The following is a 14,928-nucleotide window of genomic DNA, read 5'->3' on the forward strand; positions in this document are numbered from 1 at the left end:
GCAGTGGTCGCCAGCTCCCCCAGGCCACAGAGGATAGTATCTGGGTCACTGGCTTCTGGGGAACAGCTCAGGTGGGCATCAGTCTGACCTCTGCATTATGCCTTAGAGGTGGGCGCATTTGAAGGCCCAGTGTATGCACTGTAGAAAACTAACTGTACCGGGACAGGAGCCCAGGACACATTCCGGACCAGCAATGGAGACTTCCCTCTGCATCACCCAGATCCAAATCAGATGATTCTGAAAGGGCCCCTCCCCATCCAGGACTTTGTCTCTCATCCCTCAGACTTTGCACCTGAACATCTCAACTCTGCTCCTCTACTATAACCTCAACTTTCTCCAAAGCATGGCTAAAATAGGGCTTCAGTGCCCCCCCCCCAGATCTTTCAACTGGGCCCTGCCTCAGGGCCTTTGCACTTATGGCTCTCCTCTGGAACCACCATTTCCCTACTCAGCCTTTCACTTGTCCTTTTGGGCTCTGATGCTCCTACCCCTGTAAAGAACCCTTCCTTCTTCCAAGATCACCCCAGCCCTTGGTGACACGTTCCCCATCAGCTGTGCACACAAACATACGGTGCACTCTTCTCCATCATAGCATTTTGCACGCTGAACTGTCATCTCTGGTGGGTTAATTTGCATGACTGTCCCCACCCAGACTGTCATCTCTGGGGCAGGAGCTCTGTCTTGTTGGTCCCAGAACAGCCAGTACCTGGACACAGGCTTCACATACAGTGTGGGCCCAATAAATATTTCTTGAAAACAATGAGTCAGTGAGCATGTGTCCACTGAGGCTTTGTTGCACCTAGAATCTCTGATCTGGGGCAAGGGTGAGCAGCATCCTTTGTATTTCCCCAAGCTTGGAGCCCAGAGCCCCTCACCCAGCAGGAGCTGGGTGTTTCCAACGAGTGGGCTGAGAGCAGTCTTCTTGGAGGTACCGACGGCTTTTCTGCATTCCAGAATTGAATCTGGGCTGGCCGAAAGTAGTTAGGGAAAGGGGTATGAGACTGCATGGGACACAGAGATGGACAAAACTGCTGCCACTGCCTACGAGGCACAGGACAAGAGTTTGAGGACACTTTGCTCCCTCCTTCCCTTCTGGACAGTGCTCAGAGAGAGGACCCCTGGGTACCATGGTGCCACCCTCCAACCAATCTGGTGGGTGAGCAGGGGCCATAACTTGGCAAACAGCTGTAGAAACCCAAGTGGCAATGATGGGATTTAATGGAGCAGGGCTTAGTGATAAGGGGACCTCACCTGTAGACCTCACATCCACCCACAGCCCCCGCCCCCCCCCACACACCAGCACGCACACAGGCCACCCCCTGAGCCCCCTGTTCACTGCCCACCAGAGGCTGATTTATACACCGACACAGTCTCTCACATTATACCCTTAGAGGCACACCACTGCTGTTGATTTGGATCCTGGCCACCATGACCCTCCTCAGGTTCTCCTTGCTGTGATGACCCACTTGCACAGGCCCTTTGGTTCCTGGGCCCTCTCAGCTCCAGGGGAACATATATTTCATCTCTCAGTCCCAGTACCAGTGTCCTCACTTGACTGTCTCACCATAGTTATACATTTTCTCTCTGTGTTACCTTGAGCAAGTTGCTCTACCTTTCTGGGCTTCCATTTCCCGATCTACGTAATGAAATCTTTGACTAAGTGACCTGCAAATTCCTGTTCTTCCTGCACATTCAGTCACCCCATAGCTTAGAGGACTGCGATACTCACAGCTACCAGCTGTTCCAGCCAGTCGCCTAGTTGCAAGGCCCCTGAGAGTCCTGCTGCCCTGGGGGCAGGGCTAGGCCTCCCATGGGCCCCTGTGGCTCCATCCCCTAAGACACTGCCTGACACCACTGGCCTCTCATCCTGCCCAAAGTTGTCCCCTTTCCCAGCCCAGAGCTACAAAATGGGTAGGCTGGCTAGAGTCTCCTAGGCCAGTCCCCTTAGGGGACTGCCTTAAGTCTCATGACAGACTTCAGAATCTCTAGCCAGGGCCTGCACACAACCTGGAAGATTGTGGGAGATCGAGGGCTGGACCCTGGGACTCAGGCTAGCCCCTGACTGAGCACCCTCCCTCTGGGAACTGCAGCAGAGGAACCCAGCTCTCTGTGGGACACACCTTTGTAATCTTGTACTGCCTCCTGGTAGCCAATGTTGACTTCTACAAACGCACAGACTGGAAACCTGGATCTACTTATTTGCAGTTTCACAAAATCCCTTCAGTTGCCTGGTCTTGCACTTCAAGTGCTCTTCCTTCTCGCCCTTTCCCTGTCTAACGTCTTTCCTCACTCATTTCAGGCATCTAATCCTCTAGGAAACCTCCACGGACTCCATTACAACCCCCAGGGCTAGGTGGGCACCATGTCTGAGCCTTCTCATGGCCCCCTAAACTTCCTCCCATGGCTCTCTGTTGTACCTGCGCCTTTCCTGGCCTCTTCCCACCAGAGCCACTGGAAGTGACATCTGAGCATAGGCTTGCAGTCATGACCAGCCCTGGACCCTCACAGTTCCTGTAAGGGATGCTTTTTCTCAACACCTCTCATGTTTCAACCATCAAATTGGCAAATATTTAAAGGGGTGAATACCATCAAGAGTGATGGTGAAGGACCATGAGTACTACCCTGCACTGTTCCTGGGAGTAAGAATTGGTGCCGCCTCTTTGGAGATCCATCTATCAATGGTTATTCCACATTTAAATGCATGTAGGGGTTTGCTCCAAAATTCCGTTTCTGTGTATCTTGTCTAGACAGATACATCCTCTGTGAACAGGGACACTGGAGAAATGTTTCAGGGCATTGAAAGTTGGGGGGAAACCCGAAAGTCCTCGTGTGTGGAAATAGGTAAACAGTTATAGCACATCGCTTAGAACACTATGCAGAAGGTGAGAATGATGAGACAGTTCTCCATGAACTGACAGGAGAAGTTCACCAAGACTCACCGAAAAAAGCAAAAATCAAGTGCCGCAAATACATGCATCATGATCTAATATGTATTTTCTGGTCCCATCAAAGAGAAGCACGTGTTTCTATTATAGAAGGGCATGTATATGTGTGCAAATGCATTGATTGAGGAATTCTTGAGGAAACACACGAAGCTGTTGGTGAGGGGGCTGGTGATGGAGTAGGGTGGGCAAGGGAGACTATTGTTTTATCTGTGTTGTTTTAGTGCGCAGAAATGTGTGCAAGGATTATTTGTGTAAGACAACATTTTAAACAGGTAAGACACCTGTACCTACTACATGTTTAATAAAAAGGAACTGCTATTATTTGTAACCATAAGAATCACTTCCCCTCTTGCAGGAGTTTCTGAGAAACTGGTTTGCAAGGCAACAAAATTTTATTGAGATCCTCCTACGTACCAAGCACTTTCACCTGTTTACCTGTAATTCATCCAGTTCCATCTCCAGGCTGACAGAATCCAGTTGACCCTTCCTCCCTGTAACATCCAATCCAAATAAAAAATTCAGCTTCTTCCTGAATGCCTGCCCACTTGTTAATCCCAGCACCCGAGGAAGCTGGGGGCCAACATGGTAGCATTTCTCGATATGAACTCCATCCACAGTGTGCGGGGTCTTGTCAACATCACTCCCAGCTCCTCTCTGACTCTCCATAAAACTCTGGGTGCATTCAAGGCAGTTGCAGGGAGGCACCTTATTTTCTCGAAGGAGATCCAGAAAGGAAAGAAAATCCTACCAGGCTGGCCAGGATTGTCAGCCTCACCCTGCATCAGGCTCCGGGGAGTGAGCAGCCTGGCCTCCCGTACCAGCCTGGGACTCATTTCTTAGAAAAATCTCAAGGTTCGTGTATAAGTCTGCTCGGGCTGCCATAGCAGAATACCTCCGGCTGGGTGGCTTAAACAAGGCAAATTTATTTGCTCACAGTTCTGCAGGCTGGGAAGTCCAAGATCAAGTTGCTGGCCAATTTCGTTGCTGGTGAGGGCTCTCCGCCGATTTCGTTGCTGGTGAGGGCTCTCCTCACGGTTAGCCGCCTTCTTGCTAAGTCCTCACATGGCCTTTCCTGGGCGTGTGCATGGGGAGAGGAAGGGAGAGAGCCCTGTGGTGTCTTTTCTCAGAACACTAATTGTACTGGATCAGGGCTCCACCGTTACGACCTCATTTCACTTTAATTGCCTCCTAAAGCCTGTAGCTCCAAAAACAGTCACCTTGGGGGTTAGGGATTCAACATATGAATTTGTGGGAGACACACTTGAGTCCACGGCAGTTGGTAAGTTTTTCTGTTGCCGACCCTGACTTTCTGGCATTTCCCATTCCCTGCTGTCCAAATGTCCCCATGGAATCACAGATGTCACTGCCTTGAGATACTGACAGATACAACCACCCCCTCATCCTGCCTAAAGCAGCCTACTACCACATCCCAGGCTTACTAATGGGGAGGTGGATTAAGCCCCCCAACCCAGAGCACCTGCTGACACATGTCACTGCCACTGCCTTAAGCATCATCACAGACTTCAGAAGCCCTGGGCCGGGTCCTGGGCACACCCTGGCACATCTCAGAGAGAGGGCAGGACGTTGAGATGGTTCCCCAGGACTGATCCTGGCCCCCGAGAAAAACACACTAGAAAACTGCAGAGGAAGGGGCTCAGGGGGCTCGGTGGCAGACACATTTCTAGTCTTGTTCTGCCACCTGGTGGCAGGTAATGACATCTACAGGGGCACAAATAGAAACCTGGAGTTTGATTATGGATACTGGACAAATCTTGGGCCTTTCTCCCTGGAAATTTCCAGAGGCCTTCCTGGGAATTTGGAAGAACCTTCCTACCTAGGAAATGAGTTTCTTTATATGAGGATGGAAGTTGTGCAGGGAAGTGACAGTGTATTAATCGTTATTTGGGTCTTCATTTGTATTCATTCATTTAAGTCAGCAATTTAAACCCAGCTTTTATTAAGCACTTAACCACCACTTATGAGCCTGGTTATTTTATTCGTATAGCTAGTCATATACACAAATAAGAAACATTATTTTCACTTGTTCATCGGTTCATGGTCAGTTAACTCCTAAGTTTCAGTGGAGTGGTGTAGGAGAAAACCTAGTTGGAGTGGATTCAAGGAGAGGAAAGGGAGATAGTGAGGACAGACAATGAGACCTGTTTGCTGCTTGGAGGAGTTTCTGAGAATTTGGCATAACTTGCCTGGAAATTCACTAGATTTTGGTAAGGATTTTTGTGAAAATCAGAAGTAACTATGTGCGTGAAAGCTAAGGGCTCTTTACCTCTGATTTGCACAAGAATCCTATGAATCTCAGAGCTGTCTGGAACCATTGGAACCCGCCTCTCTGCAGCATACCATACAAGTGACCACTCAGGCTCTGTTTCAACACCTCCAATGTTGCTAATCTCATTACCTTATAAAGCCAGTGATGACCTGACTGGTGGGGAGAGTTTCTTCATGTGAATCCCGTCTGCTGTGTCTGGGGTCTTATTAAACTTGTTCCCAGCGCCTTCCCCTGACCCTGTCTCTACAATTCTGGGTCCGTTCCATCTAGAACTCTGCTGTGATACCCCACGAGCAAATGTGATGGCAGAGGTCCAATCATAGTTTTTTAGTGGGTATGTACTCAGGGGTCAAACAAATAATGCTGCATTTACCTCCACACTATGAAGATATAAAGAGGCTGCAACGTCTTACATATAAGGATCGCTCTGAGGTTTAACTGTTAAATGTGGGAAAACCAAAGAACAGTAATATGACCATAGTGTCCACATGAATGAAGGAAGGCGACCAACTGTCCCAGTTGGCTTAGTGCTGAGAGGTTTTCCAGGACATGCGACTTTCAGTTTTAAAACTGAAGTGCTCCCAGGCAAGCTGGGACCGTGAGTGACCCTAACATGCAATGGATCACTCATTATCAAATAAAATGAGCCACCCCTAGAAGTCTGCTCATCATGTCATCACGAAGCGGACTCTCAGGGCTGCTCTGCTGAGCAAGCAGAAAGCTGGCTTGAGCCTGCTGGGAGGGCCATGGGAAAGAACAAAAGGAGAGAGAGATTGGAGGGGTGGGAGTAAGAGGCAGTGGGAACGGACGGGATGTGACATACCAGAAATGTATCCACTGCTGCTGGAACACACTGCACTGGGCCCTGGGCTGAGGGAGGGAGGAAAGATGGGTGGCAGAAGAGGGGCTGAAGGGGCGTGGAGGGGGCAGGGCTTTGGCCTCCTTGTAACCAGCAGAGAGAAGAACTTCGCTAGGCTCTTCAAGGAAGTCCTGTTGATCACTACGGGCACATCACACACTCCTGGAGCCATGATCTTCACTCCCTTCCTTCCACCTGTTGAGCTGGTGAGTCCGATGGCCCTCCATTGTAGTGAAATGTCCTCGGGGAGATGGAGGTTGGTCTGTGCAGTCCACTGCTGCACCCCCAGCCCCTGGGACAGGGCCTGGGATGCACATTAACAGTTGCCGAATGAGCTAATGGAGGCCAGGGGGTGAGAGGGGCCATTAGGATGAGGCTATTTCCTCTACCATGCAGATTGTGAAAGGCCCGCATAAGGACCCTGCGGAATGTGTTGTTTTCTCTGACACCACGGAGAACCCATCCGGAGGCACAGGCTCGCCCAGAGAGCCTGCTCTTCTGCGAGAGTCTTGGAGGAGCCGGTTCCAGAGAGCCCTGGCATGTTTCACCAGGTCCTTCAGGTGAGAGCTCAGAGCCATCCTCTGCCTCTCTCTCTCTCTGTCTCTCTCTCTCTGTCTCTCTCTCTCTCTCTGCGCGCAGCCAAGCACACCTGCCGCTCCTTCCTCTTCCACCAAAGGAACGCCAGGCCAGGCCTGAATTCCCCAGGGCTCCCCAGAGTCCACTCATCACTCTGCTCTCCTCTCTAGGGGAGAATACCAGACGCTCGAAAACTGAGACCACGGAGCCGCAGACACAGAGCCATGAACGGTGATCAAGCCCTCTCTGCTGCCTCATGGCGCTGCTTTCCCCGGTGTCTCTGTTGCTGGGCCTGAAATAAATGCTGGCATGCTTGACCAGTTTTGCTTCATGGTATTTGATGTAACTCTCAACACTGACCCCAGCCTCCGGTCAATTGGGGGTGGTCGGCTTTGGCGGTGGTGCGGCTGCGGAGGGAGGCTGTGGTGGTGAGGCTGTGGAGGGAGGCTGTCCGGCCTCCTCCTTGAGGCTGTGCTGCTTGTCCCCCAGTCCTGCTTGCAATGGGCTGCAGCCAGCCATCAGTGAATTTCCCGCAGCTGACAGCTCTGACCCTGATGGGGCAGTCATGTGCAGGAATGAGGAAGGAAGAAATAGCATCTCTCTCCCCACCCCCACCCCAGCAATGTACACAGTCTTCATAGCTGACAAAAACTGGGCAGTGTTTACATGGGGAGGGTGACGGCCACGTGCGGGTAGAATCTGTGGGTTTTAAAGAAAGGTCTTTGACCCCTAACCTTATAGAGAGCTCCCAAGCACCCCAAACCCACCGCAAGACAGAACCCTTCCCACAGACCAGCTGGTCTCCAACTGCACATTGTTCCTTCTCATATGATAAGGGACTCTTGCCCTCCTAAGGTGACCTTGATATAGACTGCAGCATATTATCTGCAGGAGAAGTCTGTTGGGAGCAGGGGTAGAGCATATTTGTCCCTTTAATCTAACCCCATGGGGGAGGCCCTGTTAGAAACTGCATCACCAGGAATCACCCAGGCCAATGCAGAAGCGGTGGGCTCTTCAGACACACAATATGGGGTGAGGGGACCTCATAGGGGCCGCCATCAAATCGCATTGATCTGCTTCTTTCCTGAATGAGGAGCCGAATCCCACTGAGACCCCTAGACTCAGGCCCTCAGCTTTGTAGAGTTGGTGGCTCTAGTGTCTCAGCCTGCTCATGGGAGAGCAACACTCTGGAGGACCCACCCCCACGGGACCCATCTTCCCCCCTGCCACCTTCTCTCTCATTAAGACTGAAATAAATCTGGAAGGCATTGGTGGTTTTATGCGTCAGTATCTTTCTTACACCTCTTCAGAAAGATATTCATTTGGTTGGGATCGGGCTGGCGGTTGAGGTGGGGAGGAGTTTAAGACATAGCCACATATTTGGGCCCACGTACTTGGTCCTAGTCATGGGACAGCATTGTTTGTTCCTAAGGACCTGGTAGGACTGTGGCCTATAGACAGTGATTTTTTTCCACAGGTATCTTGTTCTGATCTTGAGGAGGGCAATTCAATGTAACCAGGAGGAAAAACATATCCTCTCTCCCTGTCCAAACACACATACCCTTCATATCTGACAAGGGATGTGGGCTTCAAATGGGGAGTGGGTGGCTTGGGATTTTGAGGAAAGGCCTTAGATTGAGGTACACATAATCCGCCCCACCCAACCCCACCCCAAACTGAGACAGAGCCCTTCGAAAACACTTGCCCCCTTCGCCTCCCATTGCATATTCCCATATTATGATATTCCCCCACCCCACGCCCACCATGAGCCTTTCCTTCATGCCAGCAGAGGAAAGGGAGTGAGGGGTTAACAACGAAATGTTCTCTGGACCCTACATATCCTAGAGTAGGTCCTGCGGAGTTGGTGCCAGGATCCCCGGCGTATGTGTCTATAGGGGCACAAAAAGGCTTCCCAAGGCCAACAGGCAGGGCTGTAAAATGTGTGTATGAATCCCTGAGGAACAAGGATAATTTTAGGCTAATTATTATGAACATTATACCCACCAGCGCCACTCTAAGGCATGGAGAATACCGGTCCTTTAAAAACCCGCTGGTGCTGGCCGGTGTAAATTTGGTAGGGTTGTGCTTTCATCAGATCCCTCCCTGCTCAAAAGACCTCCGTAGCTTCCCAGGCCAACCAAATGAGGTCTGGGCTCCTCAGTCTGCCCATCAGGGCTCTTCTGGGCTTCACCCCAGGCTGATTTAGACTTATCTCTCATCCCTGAGAGCAGTTTTCCCTCTGCATAAACAGGAAAACTTACACATTCGTACATCCGTGCCTTTGCTTCTGAAAAGACCTAACTGTCATCGTGTAACACACTGAGCTCCGGCTCTCCCAGGCTACAGGGGTGAGCATATGCTCAGAGGCTTCTGGAAGTCAGCTCCGGTGAGTGCCACACTTAGCCCCTCGCCCATCACGCCTTAGAGATGATGGACGTAAAGCCCCCGGTGTGTGCACTGTAGAAACTGCACAGGGACAGGAGTCCAGGGCAGCTTCCAGACCTGCCACAGGTGGAGTCTTCTCTATGGCTCATCCAGGACGCAAGAGCAGCTGCTTTCCAAAGAGCCATTTTCCACTGCAGGTTTTTAGCTCTCAGCCCTAAAGTCCACCAACTGAGGATCCTGGCTCCTGGACTTGTCCCCACCCCCACATCATCATTGCTGCCCAGTTTCCCCAAATTCTAACCTTCCAGTTCCACTGAAGAACATGGGACTCTCCAGATGCCCACAATACCCTGCCTCAGGGCCTTTCAACTTACTGCTCCCCTAGTGCTTCATGCTCATGCAGCATCTCAATACAAGGAAGCCCTCCTCTCTCTCGGACGCCCACCACCCAGGGTCAGGTGTCTCTCCTCTAGGCTCCCGTACCGCCTGCTTCTTATCTCCAACCCAGCAATTAATATACCCAACTGCCACATCTGGCTGATTTACTTACATGACAGCCCCGTCTACACTCCCAGATATGGGGCAGAGGCTGAGTCTGGCGTATTCTTGTATCTCCAGTGCCCGGCACAGTGCCTCACATATAGTAGGTGGTCAGTAAATGTATGTTGAATAAATGAGTCAATGAGCAAGGTGTCTAATTCATTAATTTTTTATTTTTCCCTACATTCTAGAGAACTAAGAAAATACAAGTAAATATCAGATGTATTTTTGTGCAACAGACACTGACCAACGTTTTATTTTACCTTTTTATATTTGGAGAGGGGGATCATTGTACCGGTAAAGTCTTTCAAGCTTTCAAAGAACAGCTTATTCCAATGCTATAATATATTCCAGACACAAAAAGATATAGTGTCCCAATTTCTTTTATGAAACAGCAAATCTCTCCTTCTAAAACTGAAACAAAGAACAATAAAACATTTGACCAATGTCATTCACAAACCCAGACGCTCAACTTAAATACTTAATCAAATGTCTACAGAACCAAGGATTTTGAAAACATGGTTAGGTATGGCTTTTGTTTCAACCTCGATATAATACTGTCATCATTTAGTTTTAGCCAGTTTATTTCCTACAAATTGTTTGTCATTAGAGAAAAGTCAATTAAAGCAAACAAAACTTTGCAATGTACAAGTTGAAAGCTAAATCACCAAGAGACACAAAGGAGAACTGGAGCACAGATACCACGGGTGGTACGTTCTCCCTAACCCCACTCTATACCCCTCGACTCTTCGAAAGTCACAGCCCCAGTGCCCACTGCTGCAGGGCCCCTTCGACTACCTGCAACAAAACAAAGTGAGGACTCAGCCTCAGCCTTCACCGGTGGCAGGAGGAGCCCCTGACCCTAGCCTGAGATTGTAACCAGCACTGGCACTGTCCCCGGTACCGGTAATTGCTCCAGCCATGGCTCTAGCCCTGGCACTGGCACTGGCACTGGTACGGGTGCTGATGCTTGCTTCAGCCATGGCAGAGGCCCTGGAACTGGAACTGGCACTAACACTGGCACTTGTCACGTCACCAACAGCAGCTGCATCTCGGGCACGGGGTATTTCCTCCTCTTCTTTCAATGCCTCATTTACTGCCACGGAAAGGATCTGGGGTGGGTGTCATTCACTTTGGCCACAAACTCCGGGACTTCCATCTGTCTTGTTTCCTTTGAGAGCCCCACAAGAATACCTAGAGCAGGGGATTGCTGCTGGACGCCTACTTGTGCACCAGATACTTCTGTTGCACACAAGCTTTGGTGATGAGCTTCATGGGCTCCCTAAAGATGAAATGCTTTTTAGACGAATGTACCTCCAACAAACACCCTCAATACCTCCCAGACCACCTCCTCAGGGACACAGCTGGCCTGCATGAAGATCAAGTCCAGAGTAATCATCAGGAGCCGCCCAGTCTTTGGTGTGCCCTGGTCGCCTGTCAGGCCCCAAACCAGGGCAGGATCGATTTTTGTGATCAGGACATAGGAGTGCTCTGTTGGATCAAGTTCCTTCACCTAGAACCCAAAGACTACCTCGGGGAGGTCAGAGGCTCTCTTGAAAATCTCGGGGAGGAAGCTCCTGTACCTTTTGATGACATACTTCAGCATGTCTGCCCTTTTGATCGGCACCGTCTTCCGGTTCTTAACCAGCAGGTACTGCACCAGCTCGGCTACTTTCTAGCTCACAGGGTCTCTGGGCATGCGCATCAGGGATGTCGGGGGCCCGCGGGGTACTTGGGGGGGGGCCCCTAGGGGTTGCCGGGGTCCACAAAGGAACTTGCAGAAGCACCTGAGCAGGGGCTCCATGCCTCAGAAGAAATGCTCCCAGGGCTTCAGGGAGCACTTGGTGTCCCCGCTGTAGGCGCCCCCGTGGGGGGTTCTTGGGCAAAGGAGGAGAGAAGGAGGAGGCCACGGGGCCTCTGAGCCCCGCAGGCCCTGGGTGTCACCTCTACCGCGGACGTTCTCACCTGCGGCTTTGGCTGGCCCAGGAAGCAGGAACTCTGGGAAGAGATGCGCGTCCACGGGCATTCGGCGGCCACAGCGCTGTGTGCGAGGCCGCGAGGACGGTGACGTCGCCGCGGCTGCAGCGGCGGCTGCTGAGAAGACCCGGAGCCCCAGGGTCTTGAGTCGGAGGCCGCCGCCCTCAGACCCGGAGGAGGAGGGAGCGGGAGGGGAGGGGTCGGGGCTAAGCCGCCGCCGCCCGGGTCTTCCCCGAGCTGTGGGAACCGGCGGGTGCCGCCCCGCAGTGCCTCTTCTGGTAGGGGACAGTACAGCAGGCTGGGGCCTGAGGGATGCGGGGGCGCTGCTCCCAGAGGTGGGGCCTCTGATGTGAGGCTTGAAAGAGACCATAAGCCTCAAGGCCAGGCCCAGAGTGAACGCTTAACAACTGCTAACTGTCATTGTGAAGAATCAGATCATTCTGGATTGTCTTTGTCTCCCCTCTTTCCCTTGTGGAGAAGGCTCTCTAGCAGATGTCTCTGTTCCTGCCTGTAGGCATTTATCCAGCAGCTGCCCCTGCAGCTTCTTCTTCAAATAATCTACCCGAAGCTGCTTTGCTCAGTGCCTGACCCAGAGTAACCGCTTAGTGAATGTTCCTTTGATTATTACACGGTGCCATACCTCTTATCTACATTGCTCCTACCCTGTGGTCATCCAGATGCGGAGGAAGAACCTGGGGAACAAGTGACCTCCATGCAGAACTGCAGATGTACTTCCTTTTCCTTATGATCAGCAGATCTGAGGAGCAAAACATCGATTCTCTGGTGTATCATTTCTCTACCGGACAGTCCAGAAAGTTATTGTTAACTATAATCTAACTTTCCAAATCACCATTCTTAATGACATTTTCTTGTTACTGCTCTCTCTTCCGTGTCACTGGGCCTCGTTTTTCCTCTACGAACTGCTTCCTCCCATTTCGCCTCTCATCTGAGATTCGGGGACCCTCAGTAAACTCCTGCTCTGAGGTCAGTCCCCAGGAAGCCCACAGATAAATAACAAGAAGATTTCTCCACCCCAGCCAGTGCATTCTTTTACTATATCATGTGGTACAATTTAGCACTCCTTTCCCCCCCACCTAACCTTTCCGGACAGTAACCCGTGTAGCCTTCTTATACATAGCAAAACTGTCTACTTTTCTAGAGCAATTTTTATATCTCACTACAAGATTGACTCAATTTCCATATAATTTCCACACTTCTGCTTCAGGGCTTTCGAATTTCTTCTGTTGATCTAAATTATGTTGCTACTAATTCTACTATATAGATTTAGAAATTGTTTTTATTGTCTGGGTGGAACAAGTTCCCCCTCACATTTCTTCTTTTTCAAAACTTCTTCAAATATTGTGAAAAATGTTGTCCTCTATAAGAACATCAGGATCACACTTTTCAAGTTAAAAAAAAAAAAATCCCCGGCTTCAATTTTAATTAGAATTTCTTAGAATGTATAGTTCACTGTGAGAAGAATTACAATCTTTAAAAGATGTAGGCTTCTCATTCATAAAATAGAGTACGTTCTTCCATCAATTCCAGGTTTTAATCAGAGTAGTGCAGTTACCTTTCATAGTTTACCTTATATAGCTTTTGCATATTTCTTGTTTGTCCATGGCAGGTTTTTTCAGTTTCATCGCTGCTGCGAATTGGATATTTCCCATTATATCTTCTAATTACTTACTTCTGATATATATATATAGGAAGCCTAGTGGTTTTGTATAGTTTATCTGGCATATGGCCACCTTCATAATGCCTCTCTTTAATTATAAGACTTTTGCAGTGGATTCTCTTGCATTTTCTAGCTAGACAATCACATTGTCTCTGTATTATAATTACAGCACTCATTTCCCTTTTTCTGATCACATTGACTAGGACCATGGTACCATGTTGGGTAGTGGTGGTGATGTCAAACTTCCTTTTTTTTGCTTTTAGTGGGAAGGACTCTACTGATTTTTGGTGAAACATGTTGATTTCTGATACCAGTTGTGCCAATTGTCAGCGTATTGTCTGTAGGTCCAAGTTAATCTGTCTTTGCTTTGCTTTGTGATACTAGAGCTGATCCCTATGAACCTTTATCCTATGCCAGCTAACAGAATGTTAGGCTTTGTCAATAGAGAGCACTGGAGTGACCGTATAAGTCCCAGCAGGAAGACAGGTCCCTCCTAGCTGCAGTCTCCCATTTGATGGCATTCACTGAAGGAGGTCAGAAGCCAGCACAGACAAGGTCCAGCTGCACCCTCAGGCCATGCTCTCCCTACCATCACCGCCTCTGAGCAGCACCAGCCTTCCTGTGCACCACCACCACTCGCCACCCTCCTGGGGTGGGGGTCTCTTCTACAGACCAGTGAAGGCCCACACTCTCTGGCAAGTTTCTGCACCACTGGCAGGCTCCATGTTCTTTTGACAGCCACACGCTCTTCAAAGAGGTCTGGGGAGGGACGGTGGTCTCTCCTACTTCTGTATTGTCTGTTCTTCCTCATTCTAGAGGTAGTAGCTGATATTTTACACCTGCTACCCTTGGACCCCTTAAAGGCCTCTTCTACTCCTTTTAGTAGTTAACCACCTTCTACTGCTTAGCCATGCTTTGTATTCAATGTTCTCTGTCCAAATAACCAGCACGGTTTCTGCCTCCTGATTGGGCCCTGACTCACATACCACTTATCAACCTACAGATGTTTCCCTCTAAAGCAAACTTCCTAGGTTTTTCTTTTTTTTCTATTCAGAAATGTATTTTAAATTTAATCAAATGGCTTTTCATCACCTATCAAATTATTAATGTTCACATGGCTTTTCTTCCATAACGGCTTCCAATTGTAAAGAAGCCTAGAAAAGATAGAGAAAACACAAGCAAAGAGATATGCATTAGAAATCATTGCAAGTTGTGGGAACAATACAAATTTCCATAAAACTGTCCTTGATGAGTCTTTGGCTGCAGACTCTCATTGAGATACCATAGGTGCTATAGAATCCTCTCTGTGTCACCCACTAAGCCCGGTCCATTGGCCATGTGGAGGTTTTAGCCTGTGAGTTGGGGGAGAGCTCTGCTCCCTGAAACACTCCCTGGCCCCTATTGTAGAATTTGCTCACAGTTGTTCTCTCTTCTCCCCATGACGAAGTCACCCAATCTCAACAGAAAGCTATCCAACTCCCTACTCCATCCACAGCCAGACCAGAGAGGGCCCTGCAGGCCAAGGAAAGGGAAAAAGTCAAGGCTTTGGCATGCTTTCCATTTCAAACCGGGACCACCAGACTATGACCCAAGCTGAGAGCAGTCTGCTTGCTAGGCCCACTCAGTGTGAGTGGTTCAGTCAAGCTTTCATTCATGTTCTCTGCTTATCTGTGCAGCAGCG

At 49.7% G+C, this 14,928-nt stretch overlaps 1 protein-coding gene across 1 annotated transcript; it reads right to left on the bottom strand.

Annotated features, from left to right (window-relative positions):
- Positions 1-9,745: 9,745 nt before the first annotated feature.
- LOC123628231 lies at positions 9,746-13,212 on the bottom strand. Its single transcript, XM_045537860.1, has 3 exons — positions 13,157-13,212; positions 11,558-11,924; positions 9,746-10,874 (listed from the first exon to the last, which is right to left on the bottom strand). Exons 1-3 carry the CDS (start codon positions 13,210-13,212, stop codon positions 10,686-10,688), a joined length of 612 nt encoding a protein of 203 aa, XP_045393816.1. The 3' UTR covers positions 9,746-10,685.
- Positions 13,213-14,928: the final 1,716 nt, after the last annotated feature.

This window comes from Lemur catta, chromosome X (genome assembly GCF_020740605.2).
Source record: "Lemur catta isolate mLemCat1 chromosome X, mLemCat1.pri, whole genome shotgun sequence".
Classification (NCBI taxonomy): domain Eukaryota; kingdom Metazoa; phylum Chordata; class Mammalia; order Primates; family Lemuridae; genus Lemur; species Lemur catta.

Coding starts and splice junctions, on each gene's coding strand:
- LOC123628231 (XM_045537860.1), bottom strand. CDS start 13,212: ATGAAACTGAAAAAACCTGCCATGGACAAACAAGAAATATGCAAAAGC. Junction 11,925..13,156: donor ATATGCAAAAGCTATATAAG/GTAAACTATGAA, acceptor GTCTCTTTCAAG/CCTCACATCAGAGGCCCCAC. Junction 10,875..11,557: donor TGGGCCAGCCAAAGCCGCAG/GTGAGAACGTCC, acceptor TTTCATCTTTAG/GGAGCCCATGAAGCTCATCA.